We start from the raw sequence: 12,223 nt of genomic DNA, 5'->3' as shown, positions 1-12,223 counted from the left end.
CCGCGGTTTAACCGCAGAGTCCGCGGCTGTAACCGCGAACCGCGCATCTCTAGTCTGTATGTGTGTGTGTGTGTGCGTGTGTACCTCGTGTTTGATGGAGCGAGCCCCGTAGTGCACGTTGTAGCCCCCTGCCAAGAGGTCCAAGACTGGCGGATCCCACAGCAGTGTGATGTTGTGCCTTTGCTTCGCCTACACACACACGCACACACACACACACACACACAAGCAGAAACACAGAAGCGCACACACACACACACACACACAAACAGAAACATGCATATGCTATTATGGATCTGAGTGCTTGTATGCAGATGTTAGGTTTTGTCAGTATATTTGTGTGTGTGTGTGTGTACCTTCTTGGCCCAGAAGTTGAGCTCCTTGTTGACGAGCTGAATGAGCTCAGCATGGCAGAAAGGCAGGAAGTAAACAATCTCACTGATCCGCCCTAGAAACTCGTCTCTACGGAAATGAGCCTACACACACACACACACACAGGAAACAAACACACACACAGAAAACAAACATACACACACACACAAGCAACCAATAAGATTGTGTAATGCCAACAATCACCAATAACACTGATGTGTAAAAGAGGCGTTAACTGGTCACATTTATTGGTAAGGTGCACATTTAAGCTTGTTGTGTGTGTGTGTGTGTGTGTACCTTCAGAATGGGACGTATGACCTCTTCTTTAAACTGTTTGGATATGGTGATTTGACTGCTTTTCTGAACCTCTTCTACAAGAGAGAATATAGGTGGGTGAGTGTGAGTGTGTGTGTGCACGTCACGTACGCATGCATGCATATGTGTGTGTGAGTGTGTTTGTACACATGCAAATATGTATTTGCATGTGTACAAACACACTCACACACACATATGCATGCATGCGTGCATGTGTGAGTGTGAGTGTGTGTGTGTTTGTGTGAGTATGTGTAAGTGTGTAAGTGTGTGAGTATGTGTAAGTGTGTGTGTGTGTGTGTGGTGTATGTGTGTGTGGTGTTTGTGTGTGTGGTGTTTGTGTGTGTGTGTGTGTGTGTGTGGTGTTTGTGTGTGTGGTGTTTGTGTGTGTGTGTGTGTGTGTGTGGTGTTTGTGTGTGTGGTGTTTGTGTGTGTGTGTGTGTGTGTGTGGTGTTTGTGTGTGTGTGTGCGTGCGCATGTGTGTGGTGTTTGTCTGTGTGTGTGGTGTATGTGTGTGTGTGTGTGTGTGTCTTTACCCAGGTTGTCAGCCAGGCGTCGACGGCTCTGCTCCTGAGCTTCTCTCCGCAGGCCCAAAGCATGCTGGGCAATATCCTCACTGGCCACGTTAGACGTCATGATGAACACTGCGCCCTTACACTCAATAGTCTTCCCTTTCCCATCAGTAAGCCTCCCCTAACACACACACACACACACACGCACACACACACACACACACACACGTGTTAGATGTCATGATGAACACTGCGCCCTTACACTCAATAGTCTTCCCTTTCCCATCAGTAAGCCTCCCCTAACACACACACACACACACACGCACACACGTGTTAGATGTCATGATGAACACTGCGCCCTTACACTCAATAGTCTTCCCTTTCCCATCAGTAAGCCTCCCCTAACACACACACACGCACACACGTGTTAGATGTCATGATGAACACTGCGCCCTTACACTCAATAGTCTTCCCTTTCCCATCAGTAAGCCTCCCCTAACACACACACACACACACACACACACACACACGCACACACGTGTTAGATGTCATGATGAACACTGCGCCCTTACACTCAATAGTCTTCCCTTTCCCATCAGTAAGCCTCCCCTAACACACACACACACACACACACACACACACACGTGTTAGATGTCATGATGAACACTGCGCCCTTACACTCAATAGTCTTCCCTTTCCCATCAGTAAGCCTCCCCTAACACACACACACACACACACACATGCACCTCGTCGAAGAGCTGGAGCATAATGGTGAGGACGTCCGGGTGGGCCTTGTCCACCTCGTCAAACAGGATGACGGCGTTGGGGCAGTCGCGCAGCCGCTTGGTCAGCTGCCCTCCGTCTTCATGGCCCACGTACCCCGGAGGAGAGCCGATGAACTTAGCCACCTGACCACCGGGGGGGGGGGAGAGGTTCAACACCCATTTACTGGATCATTTCTCAAACCATGGCGCGCTTGATACAAAGCCTAACACCATACAAAAATACATTCATATATACATTCATGCAAACATACATATATACATTTATACATACAAATCCCAATACATCATATATTAAAGGGAGAAAGAGGGAGAGAGAGAGAAAGAGAGTGAGAGGGAGAGAGAGGGAGAGAGAAGGGTAGAGATCAGGGGGAGAGAGGGGGGCACTATGAACTTAGCAACATTCCTATGTGAGAGTGTGTGTGTGTGTGTGTTTCATACCTCATGTTTTTCCTGGAATTCGGACATGTCCATCCGTATAAAACCCTGAAAAAGGACAGACATCAGACTTCAGCTTGATCACAGGTGTGTGTGTGCATGAGTGTGTGCTGTGTGTATGTGTGTATAGCTGCTTACCTTCTTGATGTCTTTGTGCATGTATCGAGCCACCTGCTTTGCCAGTTCTGTTTTACCTGTAGACACACGCATATAACACATGGATGTATGTGGCACTGTGTGTGTGTAATCTGCGTTGTGTTGACCGTGCAACTCAGCACTCCACTTGCTCGGACTCGACCTTGCAGCACCTCAGATCAGGAGTTGCGCAAAACCCTCGGTGCTAGCTCAGGGTGCTAGCTCAAGGTGCTAGCTCACTCACTAGCTCAGGGTGCTAGCTCAGGATGCTAGCTCTCTCACTAGCTCAGGGTGCTAGCTCACTCACTAGCTCAGGGTGCTAGCTCTCTCACTAGCTCAGGGTGCTAGCTCAGGGTGCTAGCTCTCTCACTAGCTCAGGGTGCTAGCTCACTCACTAGCTCAGGGTGCTAGCTCAAGGTGCTAGCTCTCTCACTAGCTCAGGGTGCTAGCTCAGGGTGCTAGCTCTCTCACTAGCTCAGGGTGCTAGCTCACTCACTAGCTCAGAGTGCTAGCTCTCTCACTAGCTCAGGGTGTTAGCTCAGGGTGCTAGCTCTCTCATTAGCACGTTTTTTAAGGTGTCGTGAGGGAAGTTTACACAACGTACAGAATGCACAACTACAGACTGTTAGTTGTGAGACACTGTGTACATTTGTGGTACTGATACTGATACTGGTCTTCCCCGGGGACTAATCTAGTCCTAATTTTGGCCTTTGGTCTATTCTAGTCCTGGTTCTGGCCTTTGGTCTATTCTAGTCCTGGTTCTGGCCTGTGGTCTATTCTAGTCCTGGTTCTGGTTTTGAAGATGAACACGGGATGGAACAAAAAAGAGGCCAAGCGCTGACGGAATGTGACGGAGAGGGAAATGGCGGGTAAGCGAGTAGGTTCCGATTCTAAATTCTAAAGCTGTGTGGGTTAGCAACAGATGACAGAAACAATAAATAAACATCAGGGACTGAGGGAACAGTTCATAAACAACCACAGACATTGTTGCTTTGATGCTGGTACCTCAGTCCCTTCCAAACAGTGTGTGTGTGTGTGATATTCCTACTGTACTGCGAGGGTGTGTGTGATGTGGCTCTTAAATATTCATGAGTCCCACAGCTGTAGGCGCGCAAGATATATGACTCATCATCACCATCAATCTGTGTGTGTGTGTGTGTGTGTGTGTTTACATGTATTTATGTTCATGTACTAAACATGGGGGAAAACATTGCTATTGTGCATATTTGTATGAATAATTCTGGTGTTTTCATATGAGCTGTCTCTGAGTGAGTGTGTGTGTGTGTGTGAGTGTGAGAGTAAGTGAGTGAGAGAGAAAGTGTGTGTGAGAGAGAGAATGTGTATGTGTACTGTATGTGAGAGTGTGTGTGTATGTGGTTACCAATGCCAGAGGACCCGAGGAAGAGAAATACCAATGGATGCTCTTCATCGTACCACCCATTCTCCTTCCTCCTGATCGCTATGGAGACAGAGATGGAGGGGGAGGGAAAGAAAGTCCTTTATTAGAGCACTGTCTAAACTCCTTACATGATCACCAACACCATGATAAACCAACAAGCCATTCACCATCACATTCAGCATCACATCCACCATCACATTCAAAGAAAAGCAAATAACCAAACAGGATGCACGGGGGGAAATTATGTAGGCAAACTGAAACGAAATACAGATTCTCTCTCAAGTTGAAACAAAATACAGATTCTCGCTCAAATTGAAACGAAATACAGATTCTCTCTCAAATTGAAACGAAATACAGATTCTCAGATTCTCTCTCTAGCAGGAGAGACCCCAGCGACACCACACCCCTCTAGACCCCAGCGACACGACGTCCCTCTAGAGGGGAAGGATGCAACACAGATTCCCCAGCGGAGATATATAATATATCTTCCTGTGAGCAACATCTTCTGTTTCAAATTGAGGACAAATTCCAAAATTTCTTTCACTGGATGAAAATCCTCTCAGAGGAACAAATTGTATAGCTAGAGAAGTCATACAGTGCAGACACCTTTATCTCTCATCTTAGTGCCAACTAATCTAGCACTGTCACACACACACACCACATACACACACACACATACATACACACACACACACACACCACACTGGAGAGGATGAGCAATACTTCTCTCCTTTCACACACACACACACACACCCCACCACTCCGCTCAATTTCGCTCCACTTAAAAATCCTCCCGCTTCAGTGAAATCGCTCTACGCTCGCTCCAATTTAAAAGAGAGAGAAATAATCTACAAGCCGAATTGTCACCTTAAACAGAGCAACGGCAATATATTTCACTCAGAACATTTATTTTAAAGGATTGTGACTGATACTGCAACAACGAACAAGTTTGGCAATATCAATACACATAAGCCTAAAACTAAAGGGATCAGTGGGATTAATTGCCTAAAGAATACAGGCTTAGCATCCAAATTTTACTTTAGCTTTCTACTTGATATGAAGCATATTCTAATTGCTCACGTTTTTTTTTTCTCGATGCTACCAACAGCTTTTTCAATAGTGGTGCTTCGGCATCGGGCTAGCCATGCAAATAAATCACTGTTTTACACCCATTTATGAGGCTCAATGTATCTCCACACTTCATTGGTAGATTTCCGAGGGCCCTGACATTTAAAACCAGACATTGAGAACTTTGAAAAAGCACTGGTAGTTTACTTACAAGACGATTTATACAGACAGTATCTTCACGAAGTTTAGCGTTTGCAGCCATCTTGAATTTAGTCATGATAAGTCGAGCGACGAGTAAGAATGAACAGGTATGATAAGGGATCAGATTCCAAAAATAATTCAGTGGAAATGCATGGATTCCAGTTGCTGCTAATGGAGTTACTTGGCTTGGATATTGCATAAACTTCAGAGCAATAAAACATTGAAATTTCTGTATATATTACCAAAGCATGTATCTGTATTACAGTTGAAATGGGGGGATTGTGGATAACTGCGTTGCAGATTGATTTAAGCTGTGCACCCCTAAACGTTCTGCTTGCACCCCTACAATGTTCCGTTAGAGACTACAGTGTTCTGTTTAAAAAGTTAGTCTGAGCCCTGTTTTACACCGATGCTGTTTTTATGTCACAACAGCATTTAATAACCAAAGAGCCTTATTGCATTTCTATCAAACGTCCAGAGAAAGTCAGTGCTTGCAGACAGGATGTGGCCTATTCAATTAAGATATAATTGTCAATAAATTGTAAATAATCATTTTCTGGCTTTTGTTATTTCACCCCCCTATCGATTGCTGTCAATAATGTAAATGAAGTCTGTTGATGGTCATGTCATATTTCTTGTCCATTTCGGTCCACAAAACTTGCCAGAGGTCAGGGGTTATTTTCCAAAAAATTGTGTTTCTGGGCGATGTTGTGTGAGCAGTTTGTAAGAGTGACTGTGTTTCTGGGCGATGTATTGGACATTTCCAGAGCCATCTTTAGCCACACGCTACAGGTTTGATTTAGTATATTTTCCCTTTTTTGGTTAAATGATGGGTATTGTTGTTCTCTTCTATTCTCTCTATCTCTCGTTCCCTCTCTCTCTTTCTTCTCCCTCTTCTCATTCCCTCTCTCTCTCTCCTCTTCTTCTCCCATCTTTCTCTCTCTCCTTCTCTCTCTCTCCTCTCATTCCCTCTCTCTCCTTCTCTCTCTCTCCTCTCATTCTCTCCCTCTCTCCTTCCCTCTCTCTCCTCTTATTCCCTCTCTCTCTCTCCTCTTCTTCTCCCATCTTTCTCTCTCTCCTTCCCTCTCTCTCCTCTCATTCCCTCTCTCTCTCTCTCTCTCCTCTCATTCTCTCTCTCTCTCCTTTCTCTCTCTCTCTCTCTCCTCCCTTCTCCATTAGCTTGCAACTAATTCCATTAGCTTGCCTGGTGCAGCCAAATCACTTTAGGATGGATTCTCCCCGTTACCCCAGCAACCTTCTGCCCTGCCTCCGAGTGTGTGTGTGTGTGTGTGTGTGTGTGTGTGTGTGTGTGTGTGTGTGTGAGGTAGGTAGGATACAGGACAAGAAAGTATTTCAGAGGTGAGAAGAGGTGAAGATAAGCAAACAGACCTGAGTCCACACACACACACACACACACACACACACGTACAAACACACGAGTACACACACGTACAAACATACATGCGCACACACACACACACACACACAAACAACCACACATGTGTGTACACACACACACACACACGTACAAACACACACACATATACAAACACGCATGCATACACACAAACGCTTCACAATTGTATATGTGTTAGGTGTAAGCAGTAATGTTCACTAAAGTCAAGTGTAACTGAATTAAATTGTTGAGTGTGAAAATAGATGCGGTGCCTCTGTGTGTGTGTGTGTGTGTGTGACGGTGAAGTCCAGTGATTCAGCATGGAGGTGAATTCTGACTGGCCCGCGGCGGTTGCCATGACTCCTCTCTTGACGATGCCAGACATGCCATATTTATTTATTTATTTATTTATTTATTTTATTTGGAATGACAGAGTGATTCTCCCACAACTTTATACACAGGGCCTGAGACAGGCAAGCTCAAGCACACACAAGCACACACACACACACACACACACACACACACACACACACAATCAGGATAGAAGTAATTAAGTATTTGCACACAGAAACAAAAAAACATACAAAAATGTATACACAAACATTTAAACAAGCACCGACACCGACACAAGAAAAACACACACACACGCACACACACAATCACATACACACAATCACACACACACAATCACACACACACACAATCACACACACACAATCACACACACACACAATCACATACACACAATCACACACACACACAATCACACACACACACAATCACACAATCACACACACACACAATCACACACACACACACACACACACTCTTTTTCTCCATCTTCTGTGTCTCTTTCTCTCACCTTCACAGTCACTTCACTGATGCACTGCCCTTCAATAGGACATGGTGGCCAATGTCACACACACACACACACACACACACACACACGCGCACACACACACACACACACACACACACACACACACACATACTCAAGCATTAAACTATCTACCAGAAGCCGTGTGTTTGTGTGTGGTGTGTGTCAGAGAGACCTTGAGAGAGTGTACTGTATGTGAGTGTGTGAATGACAGAGAGAGTGTGTGTGTGTGTGTGTGAGTGAGTGTGAGGGAGAGAGAGAGAGAGAGCGTACACACACACACACACACACACACATACCCCATACCTCCCAGAGATCTATAATGTGGCTGTTTATTGGTTGATGGCTTTAAGGACTATTAGGCTGAATTAACTAATCATCTCTCACTATCTGTCTTCCTCTCTCACTCTGACACACACACACACACACACACACACACTCTACCTTTATTGTTTCTTTTTATCCATCCCTCTCTTCAGTAAGGGTGTAATATGAGGATATTGGGCTGCTGTCTTATTGTGCTTTAAGTCATCTTTACCGTTTACCCTGGACTAACATGCGCACGCACACACACACACACTCTTCTCTCTCTCCCTCCCTCTCTCTTCTCTCTCTCCCTCCCTCTCTCTCTTCTCTCTCCCTCGCTCTCCCTCCCTCTCCCTCCCTCTCCCTCCCTCTCTTATTTCTCTCCCTCTGTCTTCTCTCTCTCCCTCTCTCTTATCTCTCTCTCCCTCTCTCTTCTCTCTCTCCCTCCCTCTTCTCTCTCTCTCCCCCTCTTCTCTCTCTCTTCTCTCTCTCCCTCTACTCTCTCTCTCCCTCCCTCTACTCTCTCTCTTCTCTCCCTCCCTCTACTCTCTCTCTCCCTCTCTTCCTCTTGGAGCCTGAGGTGGAGGGTGTGGTTACTCACAAACGGAGGCAGCTAATTGGTTAATGCAGATTGATGGGCAGAGGTAGGGAAAGACACTGGAGAGTGTGTGTGTGTGTGTGTGTGTGTGTGTGTGTGTGTGTGTGTGTGTGTGTGTGTATGTCTGTATGTGTTTTAGTGTGTGTGTGTGTGTGTGTGTGTACTTGTGTGTGCATGCACCTGTATGTGTATTAGTGAGTGTGTGTGTGTGTACTTGTGTGTGCATGTATCCGTGCATTTGTGTGCGAGTGTGTGTTCTGCATCCGCTCTCATGGTAGCTGCCTATAACTTGATTACTGTGGAGGAAAAAAGATCCATCTCTCTTCCCCCCCCCCCCCTCTCTGGCTCCTAGACCCAGCGGTTCTGTCTGGGTTTGGGTTGAGGTCACAGGGGGTTGGGGGTCCCCCGTTTTGAACAACAGCAGGTGTGTGTGTGTGTGTGCAGCATGTGTATAGTTTGTGTGTGTGTTTGTATACAGCAGGTGTGTGTATGTGTGTAAATTTGACGTCATAAACGCGAATTTCCAAATGTGCGCCATGTTGGGAGTATAACATGATTGCCGGTAGCTGTGGCCCATAGGGCAGCATTGTAGATGTAGATGATTTGAATAAACTTGCCCTATAGACCCTTTCTGCCCTATATATATATATATATATATATATGCCCTATATATATATATATATATATATATATATATATATATATATATATATATATATATATATATATATATATGTGCTGGCTATACACATGAATAGGCCTACAATAGACACACAGTTGCTGATTGTTTATGTTGCTTATGCTGCTTGTTGCTGTCTTCATTTGGTGGACAGAATGCTACAATCCATAGGCTACTAAATAAAGCTTCTTCATTTGGTGGACAATATGCTGCAATCCATAGGCTACTTAACAAAGCTGTCTTCATTTGGTGGACAGTATGCTAAGGCTACCGCTTCTTCATTTGGTGGACAGTATGCTAAGGCTACCGCTTCTTCATTTGGTGGACAGTATGCTAAGGCTACTGCTTCTTCATTTGGCGGACAGTATGCTAAGGCTACCGCTTCTTCATTTGGTGGACAGTATGCTAAGGCTTAAGGCTACTGCTTCTTCATTCGGTGGACAGTATGCTAAGGCTACCGCTTCTTCATTTGGTGGACAGTATGCTAAGGCTACCGCTTCTTCATTTGGTGGACAGTATGCTAAGGCTACTGCTTCTTCATTTGGCGGACAGTATGCTAAGGCTACCGCTTCTTCATTTGGTGGACAGTATGCTAAGGCTTAAGGCTACTGCTTCTTCATTCGTCTTCATAAGGGTAACTGTAAGCGTAAATCAGACTTTCATTTAAAACGGTCTCTGACTGAAGTAGGAAGTAATCCACATCACAGGTGGAGACGTGGAATAAATTACTCAAATTGGATAGAATAATGAATAATTAGCCTATTCAAGTAAAATCTAAGCCTGTAACAGATCATCCTGCTGTAGGCTCCATTTTGCCACGGACATCTACGTCAGCCACTCAGTCAGTTTAAAAGTTTGCTCTCCTTGATAATGAATAATCTGTTAAACGGCATATCTTTATTTCGTCTGGACTATTATGGCAAGTTGCAACTGTGTAGGCCTATATAACAGTAACACCATTTTTCATCAAAGAAACTTAATATAGAAGTTATACTAAACCAGAAACTGACTTTCTAATAGGGTTTATATTACATTCTCTTTCGCATACTTCCAACATTTATGACGTCAGGTGGCGACAGGTCCAATTATTTTGTAGCCTATAATCACTGTTGAAGCAGAAAGAATTATGTTGCTCTATCTTGGTCAGTAATCAAGGGTCTTTGCAATAATGACCGCTGCAAAAATATAATGACAGTGGCAACGGGTTTTGAGCTATGAATCACGTCTTTCTTATCATTCTGTGAGTAGTTTGTTCCCTATCATTGAACGTGTGAGTAAGCTAGTAATATGTTTCTATGTTACAGCTGAAACTTACAAGATCTGGCAATCTGTTTGTTTTCTCAGCAGAGGCATGACACAGTAAGCAATAGTGATGCGCGGGTCAGGGTTTTTTATATATCCTAAACAGAGCCCAGCCAAAATCTCCAATAAAAGTTTGATCAACTTTGAGGGACAGCTATGACCAATGCAGGATCATCCAGACCAAACATGCCGATTTTGCTACATGCTATTCCTATTTATGTACCTGCATGCAAAGCATCCTACATGGTTTAGTTCTTGCGCTATGGGCTTGTGAACAAAAAAAAGAGGCCGGACAAAATCGGCACCCCCCTCCCCCTGTAAAATTGGCTGTATCTTGGAAAGTATTGATCTTACACAAAAGTAATTTTACAGTGTGTCTCCTGGGTAACATAGGTAACATTGACGTGGAATGACCCATCATCTATTTTTGTGATAGACCTTTGTATCAACTTATGTTTTATTATAACCAGTTTTGACCTTCCATTTGCTATTTATGGCCTGCAGGCCTCACTGACCTGAGCTCATGCAAGTCAGAAAGGGGAAGATTTTATTGGGGAAAGTTAGGGTTAGTGGAGGCTGGCATAGAAGCAAAGAGGGGCAGTGTGTGTGTGTGTGTGTGTGTGTGTGTGTGTGTGTGTGTTTTAATGTACAGAAGCACACATACAGTCCATCTGATCAGTAGGCAACAGAGTCAGTCAGAGTCATGAAGCCTCATGGAAGTCAGAATAAGTTAACAATATTTTTGAGAGAAAAGAATAGTCAATCGGTCACATTTGACCGCAAACACAGCGGGAGGGCTAATACTAACTTACTTAACTTTGCAAGTGAAAAGATGATCTAGTTACAGTCCAAACTTACTTTAAGGCATAAGTGCATATTCCATGAACACTAACCTTGGTCTCTTTGGAGTGTGCTGAAACAAACAAATTATCATTCTGTGTTGTTTCATTTCACTAAGTTCACGTCTATGTTTAATGTCTGTTCTGTTTACAACCTCGCGGTAGGAAAGGTTTCAAAATAAAAGCCCCCCCCGAAACAGAGTACGAAGGCCAAAAGAGTAACATAAAGATTAATATTGGTCATATTAAAAAAGATTGAAAATCAAATCGTTACTTTAAAATCGGAGATTATATAGTTGGAGAATCCTGGATATGGAGATTATATAGTTGGAGAATCCTGGATATGGAGAATTATATAGTTGGAGGATCCTGGATATGGAGAATTATATAGTTGGAGAATCCTGGATATGGAGATTATATAGTTGGAGAATCCTGGATATGGAGATTATATAGTTGGAGAATCCTGGATATGGAGAATTATATAGTTGGAGAATCCTGGATATGGAGAATTATATAGTTGGAGGATCCTGGATATGGAGATTATATAGTTGGAGGATCCTGGATATGGAAATTATATAGTTGGAGAATCCTGGCGAGGATATGGAGATGATATAGTTGGAGAATCCTGGCGAGGATATGGAGATGATATAGTTGGAGAATCCTGGCGAGGATATGGAGATGATATAGTTGGAGAATCCTGGCGAGGATATGGAGATGATATAGTTGGAGAATCCTGGCGAGGATATGGAATCCTGGCGATTAAATATTGTTGCATTTTCATTTCCATTTTCATTTCCTGTTGATGTCCCGGGAATCACCAAAACTTCAGGAAGTTGATGACTTTAAAACGTTAAAAGTGTAAAGAGAGGTTAACACGACCAGATTTAAAACGTTAAAAGTGTAAAGAGAGGTTAACACGACCAGATTTAAAACGTTAAAAGTGTAAAGAGAGGTTAACACGACCAGATTTAAAACGTTAAAAGTGTAAAGAGAGGTTAACGCGACCAGAT

The 12,223-nt window shown here is 43.9% G+C and overlaps 1 protein-coding gene across 1 annotated transcript in view; it reads right to left on the bottom strand.

Moving 5' to 3' along the window:
* Window positions 1–12,223, bottom strand: part of clpb (caseinolytic mitochondrial matrix peptidase chaperone subunit B) — a 48,194-nt gene that overhangs the window by 5,432 nt on the left and 30,539 nt on the right. Inside the window, exons 8-15 of the mRNA XM_042062954.1 lie at window positions 3,930–4,007; window positions 2,552–2,607; window positions 2,417–2,461; window positions 1,940–2,101; window positions 1,218–1,374; window positions 667–740; window positions 354–473; window positions 85–189 (exon numbers count right to left, since the gene is read on the bottom strand). Of these exons, the coding sequence (XP_041918888.1) occupies window positions 85–189; window positions 354–473; window positions 667–740; window positions 1,218–1,374; window positions 1,940–2,101; window positions 2,417–2,461; window positions 2,552–2,607; window positions 3,930–4,007 (797 nt within the window). The remainder of the gene's footprint in view (window positions 1–84; window positions 190–353; window positions 474–666; window positions 741–1,217; window positions 1,375–1,939; window positions 2,102–2,416; window positions 2,462–2,551; window positions 2,608–3,929; window positions 4,008–12,223) is intronic.

This window comes from Alosa sapidissima, chromosome 15, assembly GCF_018492685.1.
Source record: "Alosa sapidissima isolate fAloSap1 chromosome 15, fAloSap1.pri, whole genome shotgun sequence".
Taxonomy (NCBI): domain Eukaryota; kingdom Metazoa; phylum Chordata; class Actinopteri; order Clupeiformes; family Clupeidae; genus Alosa; species Alosa sapidissima.
This window is presented reverse-complemented; position numbering and strand designations above follow the sequence as displayed.